General features: G+C 36.7%; 1 protein-coding gene across 1 annotated transcript in view; it reads right to left on the reverse strand.

Moving 5' to 3' along the window:
* Positions 1 to 8306: 8306 nt before the first annotated feature.
* Positions 8307 to 26525, reverse strand: part of PLCL1 (phospholipase C like 1 (inactive)) — a 607815-nt gene continuing 589596 nt past the window's right edge. The window contains exon 6 of the mRNA XM_053698739.1: positions 8307 to 8910. Within this exon, the coding sequence (XP_053554714.1) occupies positions 8728 to 8910 (183 nt within the window). The 3' untranslated portion in view covers positions 8307 to 8727. The remainder of the gene's footprint in view (positions 8911 to 26525) is intronic.

The raw sequence follows: 26525 nt of genomic DNA on the forward strand, positions 1-26525 counted from the left end.
GGAGAGATGTAGCTCAGTGCAGTTACATAATTCATTGGAGTGTTTTGTTTGGTGTAAAGTAGCACTAAAAAAAAAAAAAAAAAAAAGTGACAATCTGTGCCTCATAAATGTTAAGGTGTGGCTCCAAGTTTATGGACATGTGCATTTGTGAATTGCAAAAGCTATACTTGCCAAAATGGCACATAATGTTTTATACCTTAGATCAGTGCTCCCAGGTACCTCCGCCTAGATCATTAGGACAAGAAGGAGTGTAAGGGATAGCTTCAGATTTCATGTATCTTTTTTCAAGTCTAATTTGGGCATGTAACTGGTATGGGTGGGCTGCAGGAGCAATGCATAAGATGAAATGTCTCTCTTGGCAACAGAGTTAACAAAATTTATTTGTATTTGATCATCTGAAATTTGCTAATAACAGGAGGCTTGAGGGTATCAGTCTTAGGAGTCCTATCATTCAGGTATTTATATAAAGGGTAGTCAATACAAGGAATAATCCACTAACAGAATGGCCCACACACCTTTTTTAATGTGGATAAAGCCACTAGGCTTCTTTATTAAAGGGACAGTCTAGTCCAAAATAAACTTTCATGATTCAGATAGGGCATGCAATTTTAAACAATTTTCCAATTTACTTTTATCCTCAATAATTTTGCTTTGTTCTCTTGGTATTCTTAGTTGAAAGCTTAACCTAGGAGGTTCATTTGCTAATTTCTTAGAGCTTGAAGGCCACCTCTTAAGAATGCATTTTAACAGGTTTTTCTCACTAGAGGGTGTTAGTTCATGAATTTCATATAGATAACACTGTGCTCATGCACGTGAAGTTACCTGGGAGCTATCACTGATTGGCTAAACTGCAAGTCTGTCAAAAGAACTGAAAAAAGGGGCAGTTTGAAGAGGCTCAGATACAAGATAATCACAGAGGTAAAAAGTATATTAATATAACTGTGTTGGTTATGCAAAACTGGGGAATGGGTAAAAGGATTATCTATCTTTTAAAACAATAACAATTCTGGTGTAGACTGTCCCTTTAAGGATTGATAAGCCAACTTGCCACTCCTGTTGAATCATACCACAGATATAATTTTTTTCAGGGTGTTTGTTTGTTTTGTGCCTCCCCATGGAAAATGTTCTGTGGACGCCCATGCTCAGTGTGTTTGATTAAAGGCATGAATTGTGCAGCTGTAGGTAAGGGACTCTGGGAGAAGAGACCTTGAAGTGGTCCTGGGCCTATCCTCATTTGGCCAGATGCTGTAACTAACTCTTCCATTTTTCCATTTTGCTTTTATTCTAGTTGTGTGCTTGCAAGAGAGTGACAGACTCTCCGTGTGTGTGTGTGTGTGTGTGTGTGTGTGTGTATATATATATATATATATATATATATATATACACACACACACATCTAGTTAAAGTCACAAAAACAAATATAAAAAGAGTAGAGGACTGAACTTTTTAGGTAAAATTAACTATTTCAATGGACAACATACAACAAAAAATGTATTATTGCTAAAACACTCTGCTTTAAAGTTTCTATAGCTTTATAGACTTCTTTGAAGAAAGATAAGCCTTTCACTAATCTCATGTATATCTCCATGCAAAACTTTGTTTTGTTATATTTTGACATTTACTTGATTTTGAAGCTAGCTGTGAAAATAATCAGCTAGATTATGAGTTTTTGTCGGTAAGGCTTGAAGGGCTAACAAGCAGTTTTATCTCACCTACAGACAACGCCGGTATTACGGTTCTTTTTCAACCCGGCGTTAGCCGCAAAAAAGTGAGCGGAGAGCAAAATTTAGCTCCACATCTTACCTCAATACCAGCGCTGCTTACGGTAGCGGTGAGCTGCTAAAACGTGCTTGTGCACGATTTCCCCATAGGAATCAATGGGGCTGATTCGGCTGAAAATAGTCTAACACCTGCAAAAAAGCAGCGTTCAGCTCCTAACGCAGCCCCATTGATTCCTATGGGGAAATACATTTTATGTCTACACCTAACACCCTAACATGAACCCCGAGTCTAAACACCCCTAATATTACACTTATTAACCCCTAATCTGCCGCCCCCGACATCGCCGACACCTGTATTTTATTATTAACCCCTAATCTGCCACTCCCGACATCGCCGCCACCTACATTATACTTATGAACCCCTAATCTGATGCCCCCAACATCGCCAACACCTACATTATAGTTATTAACCCCTATTCTGCCGCCCCAATGTCGTCGCAACCTACCTACAATTATTAACCCCTAATCTGCCTCCCCCAACGTCGCCGCAACTATAATAAAGTTATTAACCCCTAAGCCTAAGTCTAACCCTAACTTAAATATAATTTAAATAAATCTAAATAAAAATACTATTATTAACTAAATTATTTCTATTTAAAACTAAATACTTACCGATAAAATAAAGCCTAAGCTAGCTTCAATATAACTAATAGTTACATTGTATCTATCTTAGGGTTTATTTTTATTTTACAGGCAAGTTTGTATTTATTTTAACTAGGTACAATAGTTATTAAATAGTTATTAACTATTTAATAACTTCCTAGTTAAAATAAATACAAATATACCTGTAAAATAAATCCTAACCTAAGTTACAATTACACCTAACACTACACTATCATTAAATAAATTAAATAAACTAAATTACAGAAAAAAATAAAATAATTACAATTTTTTTAAAACTAATTACACCTAATCTAATACCCCTAATAAAATAAAAAAAGCCCCCCAAAATAATAAAATTCCTCACCCTTCATTGCAGTCTCTAATTGAGGATTATATTTGGAACGGCGTTAAGCCAAGGATTAATAAGCAGACTCTGGGGCATATGTATCAAGGTCTGGCGGACCTGATCCAACAGTGCGGATCAGGTCCGCCACACCTCGCTGAATATGGCGAGCAATAGGCTTGCCATATTCAGCATTGCACCAGCAGCTCACAAGAGCTGCTGGTGCAACGCCGCCCCCTGCAGACTCGCGGCCAATCGGCCGCCAGCAGGGTGGTGTCAATCAACCCGATCGGGTTGATTTCCGGCGATGTGTCCGCCTGCTCAGAGCAGGCGGACAGGTTATGGAGCAGCGGTCTTTGTGACTGCTGCTTCATAACTGCTGTTTCTGGTGAGTCTGCAGGCTCGCCAGAAACACAGGGCATCAAGCTCCATTTAGAGCTTGATACATATGCCCCTCTATATCTACCACGGGAGGGTGAGGGTTTTGGGAATACCTCACATTCAATCCTACAGAAGAGCAGTTCTACTCCACAGTGTAGTGGAATGGTGTTGGGCCAACAGAAACAAAGCATGGAAACGGATCTGTGCACACGCTATTCACAAGACTAATCCAGCCACCTTATTCTGGATAGACAAAAAACACAGACCCACTGATATCTCCAAATTACAACTATTAGAATAATTGTTTATTGAATGGGATAAAGTAATTTCCACTGACTCTCACATCTCCTCCAGATGCGCACCTCTGACACCCATATACGATAACCATGATTTATCTTTTAACATAGGGGCGACAACTGACTTGCCCACACTCCCACTGAACTGTGTAGGCAACTTAACACAAGGGAGACTCAAGACTCCTCAGGAATTACTGGTAGACCACCCAGCTCTGGCCAGGTCTTGACTTGCTTACACTCAAATGCAGCACTATATTAGCACCCATAAATTTAAACACCTCTTGGTCAGGGACATGACAAACTTTGAAAAGTTATGCACTTCCTCTCATATACCTAAACATGTGATCTCGATTATATACAAAATTATTATGGCCTTACCCGACAATACTCTCCCGCAATACACTTCACAATGGCATAAAGAACTAGGCTATACCTTCACAGTTTCAGAGTGGAACCAAATGTTCTTGCTGGGGAAAAAGGTATCGGTCTCAGCACGCACACAAGAATCACATTACAAATTGCTGGAGAGGCTGTGGAATGGAGGGTACTTTTGTACATGTTTGGTGAGATTGACCACGACTAGTCCATTTTTGGGAAAAGATATGGGAGATGTGTGCGATTATTGACCTGACGATCCTTAGAACCCCAGAAACATTGTTATTCCATTTCCCGTTCAAATTCCAAACCCAGGCTCAAAAATCACTACTTATGTTGCTGCTATCCTGTGTCAAGATCCTAATCCCTCTTAATTGGAAATCCACTTCCGTACCTACACTTTCAGATTGGAAAGTCAACACAACACTACAGTTAGAGAGATACCACTATTTCTTAACAGGACAGTTGGACGTGCATGAGACTACTGTTGGCAATGTGGTCCGCAAAGCGCCTAGACTGCAACCCAGCTGGGATTGCCTAAGATGTGCGACATAACAGGGGAAGAGGGATGCATCTTGACTGTGTTTGCTTGGAGGGGGGGGGTCTGTACTTTTATGAAAACTTTTCAAGTAAATTTATACAATGCTCAATAAAAACAATTTTCAAAACAAAAAAAAACGAACAAAAAAAAACAGTAAAAAGAGTGTGGCAAGTACTTCAAAAAGTCTATATGTATATACATTATATAAAAAAAAATCCCTACCCTATACTAAATTACAAATAGCCCTTAAAAGGGCTTTTTGCGGGGCATTGCCCCAAAGTAATCAGCTCTATTACCTGTAAAAAAAAAAAAAGACAATACCCCCCCCAACATTGCAACCCACCTCCCACACACCCAACCCTACTCTAAAACCCACCTAATCCCCCCTTAATAATACCTAACACTACCCCCTTGAAGATCACCCTACATTGAGACGTCTTCACCCAACCGAGCAATAGTGATCCTCCAGACGGTCCGAAGTCTTCATCCTATCCAGGCAGAAGAAGTCCTCCAGACGGGCAGAAGTCTTCTTCCAGGCGGCATCTTCTATCTTCATCCATCCGGAGCAGAGCGGGTCCTCTTCAAGACATCCGACGTGGACAATCCTCTTCTTCCAACGACTAACACTAAATGACGGTACCTTTAAGTGACGTCATCCAAGATGGCGTCCCTTCAATTCCGATTGGCTGAAAAAATCCAATCAGCCAATAGGATTGAGCTTGCATTCTATTGGCTGATTGGCTCAGCCAATAGGATTGAACTTCAATCCTATTGGCTGATTGCATCAGCCAATAGGAATTTTTCTACCTTAATTCCGATTGGCTGATAGAATTCTATCAGCCAATCGGAATTGAAGGGACGCCATCTTGGATGACGTCACTTAAAGGTACCGTCATTTAGTGTTAGTCGTCAGAAGAAGAGGATGCTCCACGTCGGATGTCTTGAAGATGGACCCGCTCCGCTCCGGATCGATGAAGATAGAAGATGCTGCCTGGATGAAGACTTCTACCCATCTGGAGGACTTCTTCTGCCCGGATAGGATGAAGACTTCGGACCGTCTGGAGGACCACTTCTGCCCGGTTGGGTGAAGACATCTCAAGGTAGGGTGATCTTCAAGGGGGTAGTGTTAGGTTTTATTAAGGGGTATTGGGTGGGTTTTATAGTAGGGTTGGGTGTGTGGGTTGTAATGTTGGGGGGTATTGTCTTTTTTTTTTACAGGTAATAGAGCTGATTACTTTGGGGCAATGCCCCACAAAAAGCCCTTTTAAGGGCTATTTGTAATTTAGTATAGGGTAGGGATTTTTATTATTTTGGGGGGCTTTTTTATTTTATTAGGGGGATTAGATTAGGTGTAATTAGTTTTAAAAAATTGTAATTATTTTATTTTTTCTGTAATTTAGTGTTTTTTTTCCGTAATTTAGTTTATTTAATTTAATTGTATTTAATTGTAGTTAATTTAGGTAATTTATTTAATGATAGTGTAGTGTTAGGTTTAATTGTAACTTAGGTTAGGATTTATTTTACAGGTATATTTGTATTCATTTTAACTAGGAAGTTATTAAATAGTTAATAACTATTTAATAACTATTCTACCTAGTTAAAATAAATACAAACTTGCCTGTACAAATAAAAATAAACCCTAACTTAGATACAATGTAACAGTTATAGTGTAGCTATCTTAGGGTTTATTTTATCTGTAAGTATTTAGTTTTAAATAGGAATAATTTAGTTAATTGTAGTAATTTTACTTAGATTATTTTAAATTATATTTAAGTTAGGGGGTGTTAGGGTTAGACTTAAGTTTAAGGGGGTAATACATTTAACATAGTTGCGGCAACGTTGGGGGCGGCAGATTAGGGGTTAATAAATGTAGGTAGGTGTCAGCGATGTTAGGGACGGCAGATTAGGGGTTAATAAAATGTAACTAATGTTTGCAAGGCGGGAGTGCGGCGGTTTAGGGGTTAATATATTTATTGAAGTGGCGGCGATGTCGGGTCGGCAGATTAGGGGTTACATTTTTTTATTTAAGTGTTTGCAATGTGGGGGGCCTTGGTTTAGGGGTTAATAGGTAGTTTATGGGTGTTAGTGTACTTTTTATCACTTTAGTTAAGAGTTTTATGTTACAGCGTTAGCCCATAAAACTCTTAACTACTGACTTTTAAATGCGGTAGGAGTCTTGACAGGAGATGGTGTACCGCTCACTTTTTCCAAGACTCATAATACCGGCGTTAGGCAAATCCCATTAAAAAGAAAGGATACGCAATTTACGTACGTGGATTTGCAGTATGCTCGAGTCGCGGAAGAAAAATTAGCGGTACACTTGTACCTGCCAGACTCGTAATACCAGCGGCCGTTAAAAAGCAGCATTGGGACCTCTCAACGCTGCTTTTTAAGGCTAATGCAAGACTCGTAATCTAGGCGAATGTGTATTACAAAGTAAAATCCAAAGTAAAATGTAATAGAAAAATTAGACATTATACTAAATGCTGAATAAGAAATTGTTTTACTATTCATTTTGTTTTACTATTACTAAATTGCTTTTGTATATTTAATTATGGGGACCAGTTCTCTACTTTCTGATTGAATTAACAGTAATCAGACTACTGTGAAAACAGCACATCTCTGATGCAAATCTAAGGTTTTTAATCCTAAAAACATGTTAGTGCCACAGTGTGGTAAATTCATCTTATTTTTCATTTATTCTTACAGCTGGTGTAAGCGCATGTTCTGGAACTATTTGTAACTTGGCGATACTTATTTCTCGCTGTTTATCTTATAGCTGTAATTGCTTCACTTTTGATAATCTGTAGGAAGTTGTCATAGATTCAGAATACATTATGGCAGATCAATAGGTGACACAGTATGAGGTGGAACAAAATATGGCCCATCCATTTGTGAGTTACACAAAGAGCAAGCTATGACTGTCATTGAGACTTCTACTTAGACATTTGATTAAAAAAAAACTAAAATTAGATAAATATTGTGAATTAGATTACAAGTGGAGATCCCCCCCGAGATTAGATTTAAATACTGTGGGTAGATTACAAGTGGAGTGCAATGAAAAGCATAGGGTACACTGTCTTTTGTGCTACATCACACAAAGAATAACACACAATCTGACATTACAAGTAAATAGTTAAATATTTCAACCAAAGCATCTTAACACAGCCAAAACTTTTTAGAGAACTCTACACTTTTATCAGGTAATCCAAGGGACGCTATAAGTACCCTCATTGCGCTTGTATTACAAGTGGTGCGTTAAATGCAGAGTTTAAAATGTAGTGCTTTTTTACACCTGAAGTAAAGCCTTATTATTAATATTATAGCACAGAACTGCATGAAGAACTCCACTACTTGCGCACCATGTGCTTAGTGCACCTTTGGTTTAGCAATCAAGTGATATCCAACATGAATTTTACTGCAGGCCCCCATAGAAGTCTATTATACAAGGGATTTAATTCACCAGCACCATTTGAGATGCAGATGCTAGTGCACCCTAGACTATTGCTGGGACAATAAAACATAAGACAAGAAGGACAAGGGAGGGAAAAACCAACACAAGTCTGAGTGTCTACCAGCCTAAAGATATTTAGGTACACTGAGAACTTTTATATACCTGCTAGAGCACACATTCCATTTCTAAAGTTCTTTTGTGCTTGAACATTTAAAGGACCTTTGGAAAAATAAAAAATGGCATTTTTTTAGCTGGCATGTCCGACAGGGAACATAACCCTATGTCTCCTAATAGGCTCTGCATCAGATTTTATAGCAAAGCTATGGCCTCTCTAGCACAGAATATGTATGAAGAACCTAATGTAAAATCTAGTTGAATGAATAGATGCAAAAGACCCCTCCACCACATTGGGCAATAGCACATACTCTGCGGCTAAAACGTGTTATAGGAACACTGTGTACATTGAGAATTTTACAACAACTCTACATATATGTCATTTCTAGATAAATAAAAGTAAATCAGACAAAGGTGCTTTGTTTGGAGTTTGCCTTTATATATAGACCTCAGGGCTGCTTCTAACTGGGAAAGTGACCTGATCATCAAAAATATACAGCATTGCTGTAAAGAATCACAAGCAATCACTAAATAATCTCAATTGCGTAATATATATAAATTAGCCTCCAAGCAATCAATATTCATTACATTAATTTAAGGTATACAGTTTTGGGGCTTTTAAAATAGTCTTCTGTTTTCCCTAAGTTTCAGAAATTGTTTCATAGATTAACAATAAAAATATATATATATATATAATTATAGGACTTCTATAATGACATTAAAAAATAATGATAACAAGGCTTTTACTTCATGTATTTTGCCTAATAGTATATATATCCCTAATTTCTTCTAAAAGCAGCCCTGCTAGGCCTGTATATAACAGCAACTGCTGCTCAGTTTCACAAACGGCCATTTTCCTCCCCAGTATCCTTCTCCTCTATGGAAGCTAGTCCTCTCTTGGCTTTTGCATCAGCGGCGGTACTTGAGACTTTGCTCAAGCCAGCAGCAAGACAGGCCTGTTGTATTTGCCTCATGTTCTCTATGGCTTCATTTTTGGCGTTCTTCAGCAAAGCTCCTTGACCCTGCACAGACACAAGCAAAAAAAGAAAACTTAATATAGAAAAATTATATTTCATTCTCATTTACAAGGACCGGCAAGCAGGCACTAATATTTTTAGGCAGCATTTACAAAATGTAGTCCTCAAGAATGGTTCAAAAGAAGGAAAGATTTGAGGATACTTCATATTGTCTGATTGATAAGATAGCAGCATTGTTAGCAGCAACACCACTGAGATATGGTCAGTTATAGGTCGCGTTTCGGCTAAAAAAATTGTTTTAACTTTATGCTCTTGATAAAGGCTTCTTTTAGCCGAAACGCGTTGAGCTGTATTTTAAATAAAACATGAAGCTGCACCTGAAGACACCTTTGGGATGATTTTAAAAACGGCTTATTTTAACTGCAATCTTGTGAGTATAACCAGTTTGTGCGCCTACCACATTGTCTGAAATCTGCTACACTATTGTGAGCTTTTTTATTTTGGAGGTGAAAGCAACAAGGTTGACTCAGAGGATGTGGGCAGCTTGGTTTCCTGAAGATGACACAGCGCCGCCACTTTCAACACTTTCTGAAGTAGTTATAGTGTTTATAAGAACCATATAAAAAGTAAAAAAGTAACAAGTCACATAAAAAGTAAAAGTCACTCCTCTGTAGTCTTTGCCTGATACATTTTTCACAAGTTTTTTGTGTAATAATCTATTTTCTTAAAATGCAAGCTGTTAAGATTGTTTATAAGCATTATTAGCATCTTAAAAATACTCTTTTATTTCTATAACAATATTTATTTAAGCAAAGAAAATAGCTATAAACCGAAAATGATTTTGTGTTTTCCAAAGCAATTGCTAAATTAATCCAAAACAAATTTCTAGTGCTTTCACTTAAAAAAAAATCTTACCACTATACTGCATATTATAAACTTAACAGGACACCATTATCCACCACAAACTAAGCTGTATTGCATATTAGGTGGAATGCAAACTGGATGAGCTAAGAGTTTCCTATTATTTTACTCATTATGCACCACACACATTTTACAAAGTTCTGATTCTGATGATTCAATTTGCAGATATTCCTCACAATTAAATATGACAAAACAGCAAAATAAATTACCCAACAAAAGGCTAGATTACAAGTTGAGTGCTAATTAATGCTCCCGCTTGAGCGTTAATTGCGCTAGAATTAAGATTTTTGCGCTCTTCGGGTTGCACTCGTAAAGTAAACTGTTTTAACTCTGGCAGTAACCTGACTAGCACAAAAATGTGAAGTTAGAATATAGCGTACGCGTTCACATATTTTCCTATGTGTCAATAGAGAAAAAAATGGAAAAAGCACCCAATCTCACGCAAACACGATCGCATATTCACATTTGCGCTAACCTAGTTTTCATTTGCACAATCCCAATTGCAAATTCTAATATGCTAAAGCCAGATCGCATATTCTAATATGTGCAAAACACATGAAAATATGAATATTGCATAAATATGCTTATTCATGTTTTTATCTACTTAAATGCAAAGGGATCCAATACACACACACACACACACACACACACATATATATATATATACACACATACCTATTCAGACATGTATATGTATGTATCTCTATGTTAAAGCCCTTTGCCTGCCTTTTTTTTTCTAACACCTGAGACCTCATATCTTTGAGCTCTTATAACGTTTGTGTGCAATATTTCTTTTTAATCATTTTTATTAAATGGTGTTATTAAGAATGAGACTATACTTTAGAAAGTATTTTTGATGTGTTTTGTGACACTTTGTTTTTCATGAAACAGTTAACCACAGCTCTGAGGACGAAGTAATCATTCTACTGTAAATCACGATTGCAGTCACAAGATCACGTTTACTTTTAACACATAATACGAGCGCAATTTAAATTTAAAGTTTGCGCTTCACTTGTAATCTGGCACAAACTATGCACTCTATCTGATGTTGTTCAAGGCTGAACATATGCATGATAAATACATAATCTACACTTCAATATAAAGTCACTCTTCAAACAATAAACTATCACAAATATATTGAAAAGATAAATTCAGCGGAAAAAAATGACTAAAGTACACTGTGCTTACAGTGCTGTATATTCATTTATATTCCCTTAGACTAAATAAAGCCATTTCGAAGATTGCTTACAACCTTATACCTAAACAACACATTAAAGATAACCTACAATGGAACCGAAATCCACAAAACAAATTAAATTACAAGTGGAGTGCTAATTAACACTCCCACTTGAGAGTTATTTGCACTAGATTTAAGATGTTTGCACTCGTCGGGTTGCGCTCAAAATATATATACAGTATATGTAATGTAATACATTCTAGCAGGTACTAGAAACAAATTAAAGGGGAGAAGAATTTAGAGTACACTTTGCCTTTAAGAAATATTAATATAACTTCCAATATACATATAACTTCCTGGGCACTCCCTGATGACCTTGACTGTTCACCATATATACTGTATGGTCCCAGCATTCTCTTTACTTATATTCATTATTTTATTGATTGCAGCATTGCAGGACAAGTTAGAGCATGTCATTTTCTAACTATTGACCTTGTGTGCATCCCGGGAACAGAGCAGGACTTCTACTGTGTTTGTCTACGTTGCCGGAGTTAACTACACGGTAAAGCAGGTTCGATTAGAGCATGCCATTTTGTCAACTATAATCGCCCCTTTAATTATATGAGATGTGTCCCCAAGCCGACCAGGCCCAAGAGGATAGTTGACATATTTAAATATTCTGATTTAGTTTTGTCTATGTTACAAAAGTGTTTTCCTTAGATTTGTAACTAAAACAACCTTATTAGTTGTGTACTTCTTGCTAAAGCTTATCACACAGGATGCACACAAGGCTCTCTGGGGGCAGTATATATAAAAAAACAACTGTATGGGGTCCATTTATCATTGTGCGGACGGACAGATTTGGGTGTCCCTTACAGATTCGGGTGTCAATCAACCCGATCGTATTGGATCAGGTTGATTTCCAGTCTTTAGACCGCTGCTTCATAACTGGTGTTTCTGGCGAGCCTGAAGGCTCGCCAGAAACACAGGGCATCAAGCTCTGTTCAGAGCTTGATAAATAGACCACTTAGAGCTAAAACACAGGGAAAGTTTTGAAAAAACATAATTTATGTAAGAACTTACCTGATAAATTAATTTCTTTCATATTAGAAAGAGTCCATGAGCTAGTGACGTATGGGATATACATTCCTACCAGGAGGGGCAAAGTTTCCCAAACCTCAAAATGCCTATAAATACACCCCTCACCACACCCACAAATCAGTTTTAACGAATAGCCAAGAAGTGGGGTGATAAGAAAAAAAGTGCGAAAGCATAAAAAATAAGGAATTGGAATAATTGTGCTTTATACAAAAAAAATCATAACCACCACAAAAAAGGGTGGGCCTCATGGACTCTTGCTAATATGAAAGAAATGAATTTATCAGGTAAGTTCTTACATAAATTATGTTTTCTTTCATGTAATTAGCAAGAGTCCATGAGCTAGTGACGTATGGGATAGTGAATACCCAAGATGTGGATCTTCCACGCAAGAGTCACTAGAGAGGGAGGGATAAAATAAAGACAGCCATTTCCGCTGAAAAATAATCCACACCCAAAACAAAGTTTAAATCTTAAAATGAAAAAAAAAACTGAAAATATAAGCAGAAGAATCAAACTGAAACAGCTGCCTGAAGAACTTTTCTACCAAAGACTGCTTCTGAGGAAGAAAACACATCAAAATGGTAGAATTTAGTAAAAGTATGCAAAGAAGACCAAGTTGCTGCTTTGCAAATCTGATCAACCGAAGCTTCATTCCTAAATGCCCAGGAAGTAGAGACTGACCTAGTTGAATGAGCTGTAATCCTTTGAGGCGGAGTTCTACCCGACTCAACATAAGCATGATGAATCAAAGACTTTAACCACGATACCAAAGAAATGGCAGAAGCCTTCTGACCTTCCCTTGAACCAGAAAAGATAACAAATAGACTAGAAGTCTTCCGGAAATCTTAGTAGCTTCAACATAATATTTCAAAGCTCTAACTACATCCAAAGAATGCAACGATCTTTCCTTAGAGATCTTAGGATTAGGACACAATGAAGGAACCACAATTTCTCTAATAATGTTGTTAGAATTCACAACCTTAGGTAAAAATTTAAATGAAGTTCGCAAAACCGCCTTATCCTGATGAAAAATCAGAAAAGGAGACTCACAAGAAAGAGCAGATAATTCAGAAACTCTTCTAGCAGAAGAGATGGCCAAAAGAAACAAAACTTTCCAAGAAAGTAATTTAATATCCAGCGAATGCATAGGTTCAAACGGAGGAGCTTTAAGAGCCCCTAGAACCAAATACAAACTCCAAGGAGGAGAAATTGACTTAATAACAGGTTTTATACGAACCAAAGCTTGTACAAAACAATAAATATCAGGAAGACTAGCAATCTTTCTGTGAAAAAGAACAGAAAGAGCAGAGATTTGTCCTTTCAAGGAACTTGCAGACAAACCTTTATCCAAACCAACCTGAAGAAACTGTAAAATTCTAGAAATTCTAAAAGAATGCCAAGAAAAAAGATGAGAAAAACACCAAGAAATGTAAGTCTTCCAGACTCGATAATATATCATCCTAGATACAGATTTACGAGCCTGTAACATAGTATTAATTACGGAGTCAGAGAAACCTCTATGACTGAGAATCAAGCGTTCAATCTCCATACCTTCAAATTTAAGGATTTGAGATCCTGATGGAAAAAAAGACCTTGCGATAGAAGGTCTGGTCTTAACGGAAGAGTCCACGGTTGGCAAGGAGCCATCCGGACAAGATCCGCATACCAAAACCTGTGAGGCCATGCTGGAGCCACCAGCAGAATAAACGAACGCTCCTTTAGAATTTTGGAAATCACTCTTGGAAGAAGAACTAGAGGCGGAAAGATATAAGCAGGATGATACTTCCAAGGAAGTGACAATGCATCCACTGCTTCCGCCTGAGGATCCCTGGATCTGGACAGATACCTGGGAAGCTTCTTGTTTAGATGAGAAATTTAGACAGGATCTGGATTCCGCCCATACAAGTATTCGAGATACTTCTTTTATAGCCAGAGGACTGTGAGTCCCTCCTTGATGATTGACATATGCCACGGTTGTGACATTGTCCGTCTGGAAACAAATGAACGACTCTCTCTTTAGAAGAGGCCACGACTGAAGAGCTCTGAAAATTGCACGGAGTTCCAAAATGTTGATTGGTAATCTCGCCTCCTGAGATTCCCAAACCCCTTGTGCTGTCAGAAACCCCCATACAGCTCCCCAACCTGTCAGACTTGCATCTGTTGAGATCACAGTCCAGGTTGGAAGAACAAAAGAAGCACCCTGAACTAAACGATGGTGGTCTGTCCACCACGTCAGAGGGTGTCGAACAATCGGTTTTAAAGATATTAATTGAGATATCTTTGTATAATCCCTGCACCACTGGTTCAGCATACAGAGCTGAAGAGGTCGCATGTGAAAACGAGCAAAGGGGATCGCGTCCAATGCAGCAGTCATAAGACCTAGAATTTCCATGCATAAGGCTACCGAAGGGAATGATTGAGACTGAAGGTTTCGACAAGCTGAAACCAATTTCAGACGTCTCTTGTCCATCAGAGACAGAGTCATGGACACTGAATCTATCTGGAAACCTAAAAAGGTTACCCTTGTCTGAGGAATCAACGAACTTTTTGGTAAATTGATCCTCCAACCATGTTCTCGAAGAAACAACACTCATAAAAGACTGGAAAGGTTCTTTCTATTGAAAATGAGCAAAGGGAATTGAATCCAATGCTGTGGCCATAAGACCTAAAACTTCTATGCATATATAGCAACTGAAGGAAATAATAGAGACTAAAGGTACCGACAGACGGAACCCAATAAAATTGTCCCTTGTCTGATAGAGACAAAGACAGTGACATAAACTATCTGGAAACCTAAAAAAGGTGACCCTTGCGTGAGGAATCAAGAGCTTTTGAAAAAAAGATCCTCTAACTATGTCCTGAAGAGCAAAGTGAATCATATGAGATTCTGCATCCTCAGAAAATAATCTGAATGAAAACAGAAAAATGAAAATATGCATTTATTGTATTTAATGAAAACAAATAATGCTATCAATGACCATAAAAAGGCAGAATAGTTTGAATAAAACTCCAAAACCCAGTTCCTAAAAAAGGAACTGGAAGAAATACCCCAGAAGATTCCAGGTCTGAGCAGCGCTTGAACCCCATGGGTGCCCAGCCATGCTTCAACAGTACTCAAAATATATAGGACAGAAACACACTTTAAGAAAGTGTTAGCCTTACTGGAATAAAATCAAAGAAATTTGGACCAAATAGAACCAAATAAATTTCAAAGAAGTCTTAACCTGCCCCTCACCAGCCAAGCTGGAATACGGCATGTACATCGCAATATTAGGGAGCTGATTTCGAACTGAAAAATTTCCAATTATAAACATGTTACTTGGGAAAGAACTCAGGAATTCGTTCCTTAATAAGAACAACCAAACTAGTATAAGCTTAAAGTTTTAGTCTTAGAACTCAATCTTGAAGCCCAGAGTAACAGTTAAGAATTGAATCCAATTATAAAACAAATAATTGATTATCTTAGAACAAAAGAAATATGGATTTTTTAAAAAATCACAAAATTCTTCTAGCTAAAATAGCTAAAGACATAGATTAACCCTCATTTGCGAAAATATTCAATAAAATGAAGACACAAATGTAATTATTAGCATGATAGTCCAGTTTAAAGGACCAGTCAATACAGTGGACTTGAATAATCAATAAATGCAAAACAACAAGACAAATGCAACAGCACCTAGTCTAGTAAATGTTGTCCCTTTTAAAAATGCTAAAATAAATCATAATCTGATACTTGATCTTAAAGTAAACAGAAAAAATGAAGCAATTGCAATATCCAAATAAATCACAGGACCAAGAAAAGTACTTGAAACTAAATAATTTTCCATAAATAAGATACAACTATCTAAAGGAAAATAAATACTATTTTGCTATAGAAACAATAGCATAATTAGTAGGAGTAGAGATAGCCCCAATAAATTGGAGAACCCTCCAAATTGAATTTAACTGCTGGCAAAGAATATAGTTTAAAATCTTTGAAGAAGGAATAAAAGAAAATTCTCAGCCAATTCCATTCCCTAGTATGGGGAATTGGAAAGAAAACCTCTGAAAACACAGAAGAATAAATAGGCAGAAATAGTGTCAGCTAGTCTTAAAGAACTAGTTACCTTAATATCCAAAATAATCAACACCTTTTCAACAAAGAACAAATGTACTTTAATTAAAAAAAAAAAAAAGTAGATTTGTTAGTGTCAATATCTGATGAAGAAAATTCTGAAAGAGAAAAAACATCATCAGAGAAGGATAACTCAGTATGTTGTTGGTCATTTGAAACTTCAATAATTAAAAAAGAAGTGAAAAAGACCTAAAAATTTTATTAGAAGGCACGATGTCAGACAAAGCCTTTAAAATAGAATCAGAAAAATATTTCTTATAAATCTTCTAAATATTTCTTGTACATAAGATGTAAAAAGAATGGCAATATATAAAGCATAAATACTAATCGATTCTGCATGTAAAAGTATATCATAATAACTTATTACAAACCATAGCTAAAGATAAACATTTATAACATTTAAAATAAATGAACTTAGCTTTGGTAGAACTGAAACTCAGTTAAGCGTTTTTCCAGAAGTGGCTTCTGATTCAGGGTCAATCTGAGACATCTTGCAATATGTAATAGAAAAAACAACATATAAAGCAAAATTGATCAAATTCCTTAAATGACAGTTTCAGGAATGGGAAAAAATGCCAATGAACAAGCTTCTAGCAACCAGAAGCAATAAACAATGAGACTTAAATATTGTGGAGACAACAATGACGCTCAAATTTTTTAGCGCCAAAAAAGCCGCCCACATTATTTGGCGCCTAAATGCTTATGGCGCCAAAAATGACGCCACATCCGGTAACGCCGACATTTTTTGGCGCAAAAAACGTCAAAAAAATGACGCAACTTCCGGCGACACATATGACGCCGGAAATGACAAGAAAATTTTTGCGCCAAGAAAGTCTGCGCCAAGAATGATGCAATAAAATGAAGCATTTTCAGCCCCCGCGAGCCTAAAAGCCCACAGGAAAAAAAGTCAAATTTTAAGGTAAGAAAAAATTGATTATTCAAATGCATTATCCCAAATATGAAACTGACTGTCTGAAATAAGGAATGTTGAACATCCTGAATCAAGGCAAATAAATGTTTAAACACATATATTTAGAACTTTATATAAAAGTGCCCAACCATAGCTTAGAGTGTCACAGAAAATAAGACTTACCCCATGACACTCATCTACATGTAGTAGAAAGCCAAACCAGTACTGAAACGAGAATCAGTAGAGGAAATGGTATATATAAGAGTATATCGTCGATCTGAAAAGGGAGGTAAGAGATGAATCTCTACGACCGATAACAGAGAACCTATGAAATAGACCCCGTAGAAGGAGATCATTGAATTCAAATAGGCAATACTCTCTTCACATCCCTCTGACATTCACTGCACACTGAGAGGAAAACCGGGCTCCAGCCTGCTGCGAAGCGCATATCAACGAAGAATCTAGCACAAACTTACTTCACCACCTCCATGGGAGGCAAAGTTTGTAAAACTGATTTGTGGGTGTGGTGAGGGGTGTATTTATAGGCATTTTGAGGTTTGGGAAACTTTGCCCCTCCTGGTAGGAATGTATATCCCATACGTCACTAGCTCATGGACTCTTGCTAATTACATGAAAGAAAAGTGCATAGCAAAGGCTTTATTAAAATGCAAAATTAAATATTTTAAATGTTGTGTTAACTATCCTCTTAATTTGCTGCATACAGGGAGATCGTCAACACATTAATAAGATTCAAGATAAGGACTGATTAGAAATTGAAATTCAATCCATAAAAAAATAAATAGAAAGAAGGACCTAAAAATAGGTTTCTCCCTCACATAGTTGCCAACTGTCCCATATTTCACCAGTCTGATTTTGGCATAGTGTTCCTGCCATTTAAATTTGCCCTTTGTTCAATTTAGTCTGTATTTAAAGGGACATAAAAACCCAACATTTTCTTTAATGATTCAGATAAAGAATCCAATTTTAAACAACATTCCAATTTACTTCTATTATCTAATTTGCTTCATTCTCTTGGTATCCTTTGCTAAAGAAGTAACAATGCAATACTGGGAGCTAGCTGAGTACATTGGGCTACATTACAAGTATTACAAGTTGAAAGTAAACGCGTTAGCTCGAGAGCAATAGAATTTAACCCGTGTTGGGTTAGTGTAACTAAAGACCTAATATAAAGGATCATAGTTAAAAAAAAAAACAGCTACACTCACATATACACCATCTGATACAAATTATTCATAAATATATAAATACTTTTTTATACAATGGTTCAAAGGTATATGGTATATGGCTATGACTGCAAAGTACTAGAATATATATATATATATCCTTGTGCTGCTGAAGATGTTGACATCATGCTAAATAGTATGTACGACATGGAGACTGACATCATGCTAAATAGTATGTACGACATGGAGACTACCATCATGCTAAATAGTATGTACGACATGGAGACTACCATCATGCTAAATAGTATGTACGACATGGAGACTACCATCATGCTAAATAGTATGTACGACATGGAGACTACCATCATGCTAAATAGTATGTACGACATGGAGACTACCATGATGCTAAATAGTATGTACGACATGGAGACTACCATCATGCTAAATAGTATGTACGACATGGAGACTACCATCATGCTAAATAGTATGTACGACATGGAGACTACCATCATGCTAAATAGTATGTACGACATGGAGACTACCATCATGCTAAATAGTATGTACGACATGGAGACTACCATCATGCTAAATAGTATGTACGACATGGAGACTACCATCATGCTAAATAGTATGTACGACATGGAGACTACCATCATGCTAAATAGTATGTACGACATGGAGACTACCATCATGCTAAATAGTATGTACGACATGGAGACTACCATCATGCTAAATAGTATGTACAACATGGAGACTACCATCATGCTATGCTCAAATTAAAATGTAAAAACAACAAAAACAAAATCAGACTCTAAAAACCAGAGTAGAGGTCAGGCAGAGGGTTAAAATCCAGTAGGGCAGCAAACAAGCAGAATAGGCAGGATTCAATTAAAGGGACACTGAACCCAATTTTTTTCAATTGTGATTCAGATAGAGAATGTGATTTTAAAGGGATGGTAAACTCAGTATAGGGTGAATATGTTATAGGTATTATCAAATCATATTAAACTGTCTCCTGAAATTTCGTAATAAACATGAAATAGCCATTTACTTACAATTTCCAAATCAATAATATATCCGTTCCATAAAATCGCCAGCCCACCGTGACGTCACATGGATTTACCCTGCCTGTGTCCAATCCTCTATCCAGTCGCTAGACAGGCTCTTTGCATTACAATTTTTGCGCATGCGCCCTAACGATAAGTCCCGACGATCCTAACAACCAATCAACTTCATCAAAATATGTCTAAGAATTTGCGCGTGCACGGTCGATTTCACGCATGCGTCTTCAGTTTTTTTTCACACGGCACTCTCGGCACTCGAAAGTAAGCACTGTATTGTATACTATTATTTTACGATACATTCCTTACTTGGAGTAGTGCCAGTAAGTACATCATACTCATTTCGATTGTCAATATGTTTGTTTACCAAAAAATTGTTTAAGAAAACCTTTGTGTTACTCATTAATTATTGAGATAGCTGTAATGCAATCCAGATATTATTCATAGCAATCATAATTGATATATTTAGCGAATGACTACAACTGATATTGATGGGTATTGACTATGTAATATTGTTCGTTTTTTTTAACAACAATATATATTTAAACAACAATATTTATAGAAAAGTAAACATTGAATGTCACAAGTCAATGTTTACTTCCTAGACGTCATGCAAACGAATGCGCATGCGTCAACAATTAGAATATCATGAACGAGCAATGAGGGTGACGTAAGGAGAGGGTGGAGAGAGGACTAAGGACAAAGTGTGGTTACGGGCATGTAAGAGGGGCGGAGCGAGGCGGGGAGATGCGGAGCAAACAGCTTACAAAAGATTAGGAAAATTGTTTCGAAATTAAATACTAAATAAAAAAATAACAATGCGGTTTGATCATACATACCTATAGCAGTGTAAATATGAAATTGATAAGTAAAAGAGTTTACCATCACTTTAAGCAACTTTCTAATTTACTCCTATTAGCGAATGTTTTTTATTCTCTTGGTATCTTTATTTGAAAATCAAAAAATGTAAGTTTAAATGCCGGCCCATGTTGGTGAACAACCTGGGTTGTTCTTGCTGATTGGTGGATAAATTCATCCACCAATAAACAAGTGCTGTCCAAGGTTCTGGACTTTCTTTTTCAAATAAAGATAGCAAGAGAACGAAGAAAAATTGATAATAGGAGTACATTAGAAAGGTGCTTAAAAGTGTGTGCTCTATCTAAATCACAAAAGAAAAAATGTGGGTTCAGTGTCCCTTTAAGATCTCAACCTACTTAACTTTGATTCTATTTGCCCTATAAGTCCTTTCCACAATAAGTTGCTTTAAAGGGACATGAAACCCACATTTGTTCTTTCATGATTCAGATAGAGCATGGCATTTTGAACAACTTTCTAATTTTACTTCTGTTATCAATTGTCTGGCTTCTTCTGGCATATTTTGCTGAAAAGCGTGGACATAAGCTCAGGAGCATGCACGTTTCTAGAGCACTATATGGCAGCAGTTTTACAAGAATGTTATCCATAAGCAAGAGCACTAGATGGCAGCACTATTTACTGCAATGTAGTGCTCCAGATGCCTACCTAGGTATCTCTTCAACAAAAAATACAATGGGAACAAAGCAAATTGTAAAACAGAATAAAACTGGAAACTTTTTTTTAAAAATAATTGTATGCTCTGTCTGAATCGGAAACAAAATATTTGGGTTTCATATCCCTTTAACATTAAAGGGACATAAAACCCTAATGTTTTCTTTCATGATTTAGACAGAGCATGCTATTTTAAACAACTTTCCAATTTACATCTATTATTTAATTTGCTTCCTTCTCTTGTTATACTTTGCTGAAAGGTTTGTCTAGGAAATCTCAGGAGCAGCAAATAAACTAGGTTCTAGCTGCTGATTGGTTGCTGCATATATATATATATATACAGATTGTCATTGGCTCACTCATGTGTTTAGTGCATTGCTGCTCCTTCAACAAATTATACCAAGAGAATGAAGTAAATTTGATAATAGAAGTAAATTGGAAAGTTGTTTAGAATTGCATGTTCTACCTAAACCATGAAAAAAAATTTTTGGGTTTCATGTCCCTTTAACTGTTGCCACCATGTGATCAGACATTTAGACTGAGTTACTCAGAGTGCAACCTCAGCATTCATACTGCAAACAAAATGTTATTATTGAATAGTAATAATATTTTTTATAATATACAGCCCTGACATAGATTCAATAAAAATGTGTTTTGTAAAACGAATGTCTCCATGACTCGCCACAACTTCAGTTTGAAAATTGCAGAATTCATAAAGGTTTGGTAGCTGCCCCTCCTTAGAGTAGAGACTAGCAAGCTCAACTCCATTTAAAGGGACAGTCTAGTCAAAATTAAACTTTTATGATTCAGATAGGTCGTGTAATTTTAAACAACTTTCCAATTTACTTCTATTATCTAATTTGCTCAATTCTTTAGATATCCTGTGTTGAAGAAATAGCAATGCATATGTCTGAGCCAATCACACGAGGCCTCTATGTGCAGCAACCAATAAGCAGCTTCTGAGCATATCTAGATATGCTTTTCAGCAAGTGATATCAAGAGAATGAAGCAAATTAGATAACAGAAGTAAATTAGAAAGTTGTTTAAAATTACATGCTCTTTCTAAATCATTAAAGAAAAAATGTGGATTTCATGTCCCTTTAAGTATGTTCACATTTAAAACAAGAGTAAATAGAAAAGTACCCTATAGATATGATACTCAGAGAAGTGAAAATCTTACACAGCCATAATATGAAATCTTATTTTCCTTGTATAAAAAATTGTCCTTGATTATAAGTAGCTGAAAACACATTTTTTTCTAGTTTCCACTTCTGGTAATCTGAACAGTCTGGTTGTCAGACAGATTCAACCATAATGAAGGCTGCTTCCATACACATTTTCTGCTTAACGCTCACAGGAGATCAGCCTTGCATGTCTGAACATTGACATTCTCTTTCTTATGTAGTCTATAACATCATAAAGCAATAAAAATAGAGGATATAAAAATATCCACTGCCTCTACTCGTATACGGAAGGAGTACATCATGCTTTACATTACACAGAAACCATCATTTTAGACAAAATAGCAGTGCACTTAAAACACAAAAAGAAAAAATGTATTGAGTGATTAAGTAAAAGTGCAAATGCCTAAATCACAGTCAGACCAAAGAAGATTCTTCTGTCACAAGTTTCTTTGCTTTGCAGCCAGGGAGAAGAACCTATACATATATGTTTACAACTATACACATAGAAATAAAATTTAAATTGAAATTGTTTAACGTATATAGGTATTGATAAAGTGAGAAAAAATTGGAGGGGGACTGATATTCAAAAAAATCTATTAAAATTAGAAACAAAATGGATATATGATCTAAAAACTTTATCCCCTAGAGGTCTCAATCAATAATTTGAAATAGGATGTTATTTGTAAGATTGAAAGACATGTGTATTCACACTAGGCATATATATATATATATATATATATATATATATATATAAATATATATATATATATATATATATATATAAAGACTAATATAGATTCCATTAAACTAGGTATCACACTTACAGTTATCATCCTATATCCATTTACATCCTCTCATACATATACATATATATATATATATATATATATATATATATATATACACAAACAAATATATATATATATATATATATATATATATATATATATATATATACAGTATCTCACAAAAGTGAATACACCCCTCACATTTTTGTAAATATTTTGTTATATCTTTTCATGTAGCAACACTGAAGAAATGACACTTTGCTACAATGTAAAGTAGTGAGTGTACAGCCTGTATAACAGTGTAAATTTGCTGTCCCCTCATAATAACTCAACACACAGCCATTAATGTCTAAACCGTTGGCAACAAAAGTGAGTATACCCCTAAGTGGAAATGTCTAAATTGGGCCTAATTAGCCATTTTCCCTCCCCGGTGTCATGTGACTCGTTAGTGTTACAAGGTCTCAGGTGTAAATGGGGAACAGGTATGTTAAATGGGGGTGCTACAGTTCATTGAGGGAACCATGAATGCCAACATGTACTGTGACATACTGAAGCAGAGCATGTTCCCTTCAGATACTGGGCCGCAGGGCAGCATTCCAACATGATAACGACCCCAAACGCACCTCCAAGATGACTGCTGCCTCGCTAAAGAAGCTGAGGGTAAAGGTGATGGACTGGCCAAGCGTGTCTCCAGACCTAAAACCTATTGAGCATATGTGGAGAGCGGAAGGTCTCTAACATCCACCAGCACATTGATGTAGTCATGGAGGAGTGGAAGTGGACTCCAGTGGCAACCTGTGAAGCTCTGGTGAATTTCATGCCCAAGAGGGTTAAGGCAGTGCTGGAAATAATGGTGGCCACACAAAATATTGACACTTTGCGCCCAATTTGGACATTTACACTTAGGGGTGTACTTACTTTTGTTGCCAATGGTTTAGACATTAATGGCTGTGTGTTGAGTTATTTTGAGGGGACAGCAAATTTACACCATCATACAGGCTGTACACTCACTACTTTACATTGTAGCAAAGTGTCATTTCTTCAGTGTTATCACATGAAAAGATATAACAAAATATTTACAAAAATGTGATGGGTAGGTAGAAAGGTAGACAGCGGCCTCATGATTTACAGTTTTAAAAATGTTATTATAAGTCTTTTGCACGGGAATAGGGCCCTCAATTCCCCCTGTGTTTGTCTGTAAAATGTTGTCTCTTATTTGTCTCTTATTGTATTGTTTCTACGTTGTACTTTTATCCTTGTACCTATGGAATCTGTTGGCGCTTTATAAATAAATAATAAGAATAATACGTGTATACACCATCTTGTTTGCAATTAACGCCAGAGTGGAACTGGGCCTTTAATAAACAACAGAAATAAATATAGTTTTAAGAATCCTTGTGAATGTTCTCAATTGCCCATATGGCAATAGAAAAACAATGCATAGTCTGGCCATTCTGATCACCTAAAAGATGCATTTATATGGGTTAGCAGTGGTGTGGATGGAAACGGATTGCAATAGTTAACTATGAAAGTAGCGATTAGGATATATTCTGTAGAAACACAATTTTCATAACCCCAGTACTGTTCACAAGAGTGCAAGTTATAAATACAATCAAATATGAAAAAAGAAATATAAAATCACATAATTTGTAGATGTTGGTTCGAATAAGTGAGTTTTCCTGCAGATAGCTGTACAAGATATCACATAGTCATCACATCTGCATATGTATACGTGCCTATTCATATGTAAATATGTTGACAGTGAATTGCCTCTCTAATAAGGAGGAATGGAGTTTTAATGAATCAATACCATGTATGTTAATAAATTTTTAGAATGTCTCCAGTTGTCATTTCAGAGTTTTCAACATAGGTGAATTAACTGTTTGGAAAAAGCTCTGAAATAGTCTAACAAGTGTCCAAAAAGCCCTTTCTATGACTTTTCATGTGTCTTGAGATCCCAAATTCAATAAGCCAAACTGGGCTTGAAAAGCAGTTGAAAAGTGAGCTGAAAACATATTTGCGATAACTGAGAAGTTGTCTGCCCCATAGGGGAAATAGGGCTTTTTTCTAGCAACTGAATCCCATTTTTGAATGAGAGAATCAGATGATATCTCAATATAGTGATCACACCGAATCGAAAAGTAGCCTTTTCACCCTGAAAAACAGACAATAGATTGTGATTTAGGCCACGATCAGTAGCTGCATCTAATGCTTAAGAAATTATAGGCCACAAACGTTTGCGCATTAGCGATAACGGGTATTCGCATTCATTTGCACGCAGGTTACATTGCACTCGTATTACAAGTTGAAAGTAAAAGCGATCGCTTGAGCACAATTAAAGTTAAAGGTATTAAACCCAAACATTTTCTTTCATGATTCAGATAAAGAAAACAATTTTTTAAAAGTTTCCAATTGACTTCTATCATCAAATTTCATTCTCATTCTTATTGAAGAGATACCTAGGTAGGTAGCGTGCACAGGCCTGAAGCACTACATGACAGGAAATAGTGCTGCCCTCTAGTGCTCCTGCTAATGTATAACAGTGTTGCAAAACTGCTGCCATATAGTGCTGCAGACACGTGCACTCTTGAGCGTACATTTCTGCTTTTCAATTAAGGATAACAAGAAAACAGAGAAAATATGATAAGTAAATTAGAACGTTGTTTAAAATGTTATGTTCTATATAAATCATGAAAGAAAAATTTGGGGTTTTATGTCCCTTTAACGCTCATTGGGTTAGTGCGACCTCCGAGCTCTGGTCAATTGTTTCGGGCAACAAAAAAGTGTCACAAAAAAATACTTTACAAAGTACACTAACACTCATAATAACATCATCTAATGACAATTATCCTTAAATATTGCAAAAAAACTTATAAGTGCTCAAAGATATGAAGTCTCAGATATTAGGAAAAAAACAGGCTTTGACATTAAGATACATACATCTAAAGATGTATATGCATGCATATATAAATGTCTATATATGTGAATATATGTATTTATATGTGTCCTGAGGCGTTTGGATCCAGGAGAAGGTCTGTGGCGAGGCCCGGTAAGCGGAGGTCTTTTGGGGTCAGGAGGCCCAAAGTGGAGGTGGCGTCAGGAACCAGTGGAGCGACAGTGAGCGGTGAAGATGTCACCGCGTGCCGAAGGGCCGGGTAGGTCATCATCATATTCATCTGACCAAAGTGTTAAAAGATGATCTTCGAGTATGGTCATTTTTTTGAAGGACTTCAATGGCCAGTTGTTGATTCAAGAAGTTGGTTGGTCCGATGAACGTCTGTGCCTGTTCACGGATGCATCTGGTTCCTGTAGTTTTGGAGCATACCTGAATGGAAAATGGTGTGAGGAGGCTTGGCCGGAGGATTGGGATGTAAAGGGTCTGACAAAAAACTTGATGTTTCTGGAACTTTTTCTTTTGGTGGTGGCTTTGAAGGTTTGGGCCTCTGAGCGTAGTAACGTATGTTTCCATTCCGATAATATGGGGGTGGTATATTCAATTAATAACTTGACTACCAATTCCCCCCCCCCCCCCCGGTTATTCGTTTGCTGAGAGAGTTTGTATTGGAATGCTTGAGGCTTAATGTGAATTTTAGAGCTGTACATGTACCGGGCAAAGTTAATTCAATTGCTGATGCCTTGTCCCATTTTCAGTGGGAGCGTTTGAGGCTGGAGGCTCCGGAGGCGGAAACGGAG

This window comes from Bombina bombina, chromosome 1, assembly GCF_027579735.1.
Source record: "Bombina bombina isolate aBomBom1 chromosome 1, aBomBom1.pri, whole genome shotgun sequence".
NCBI classification, from domain to species: domain Eukaryota; kingdom Metazoa; phylum Chordata; class Amphibia; order Anura; family Bombinatoridae; genus Bombina; species Bombina bombina.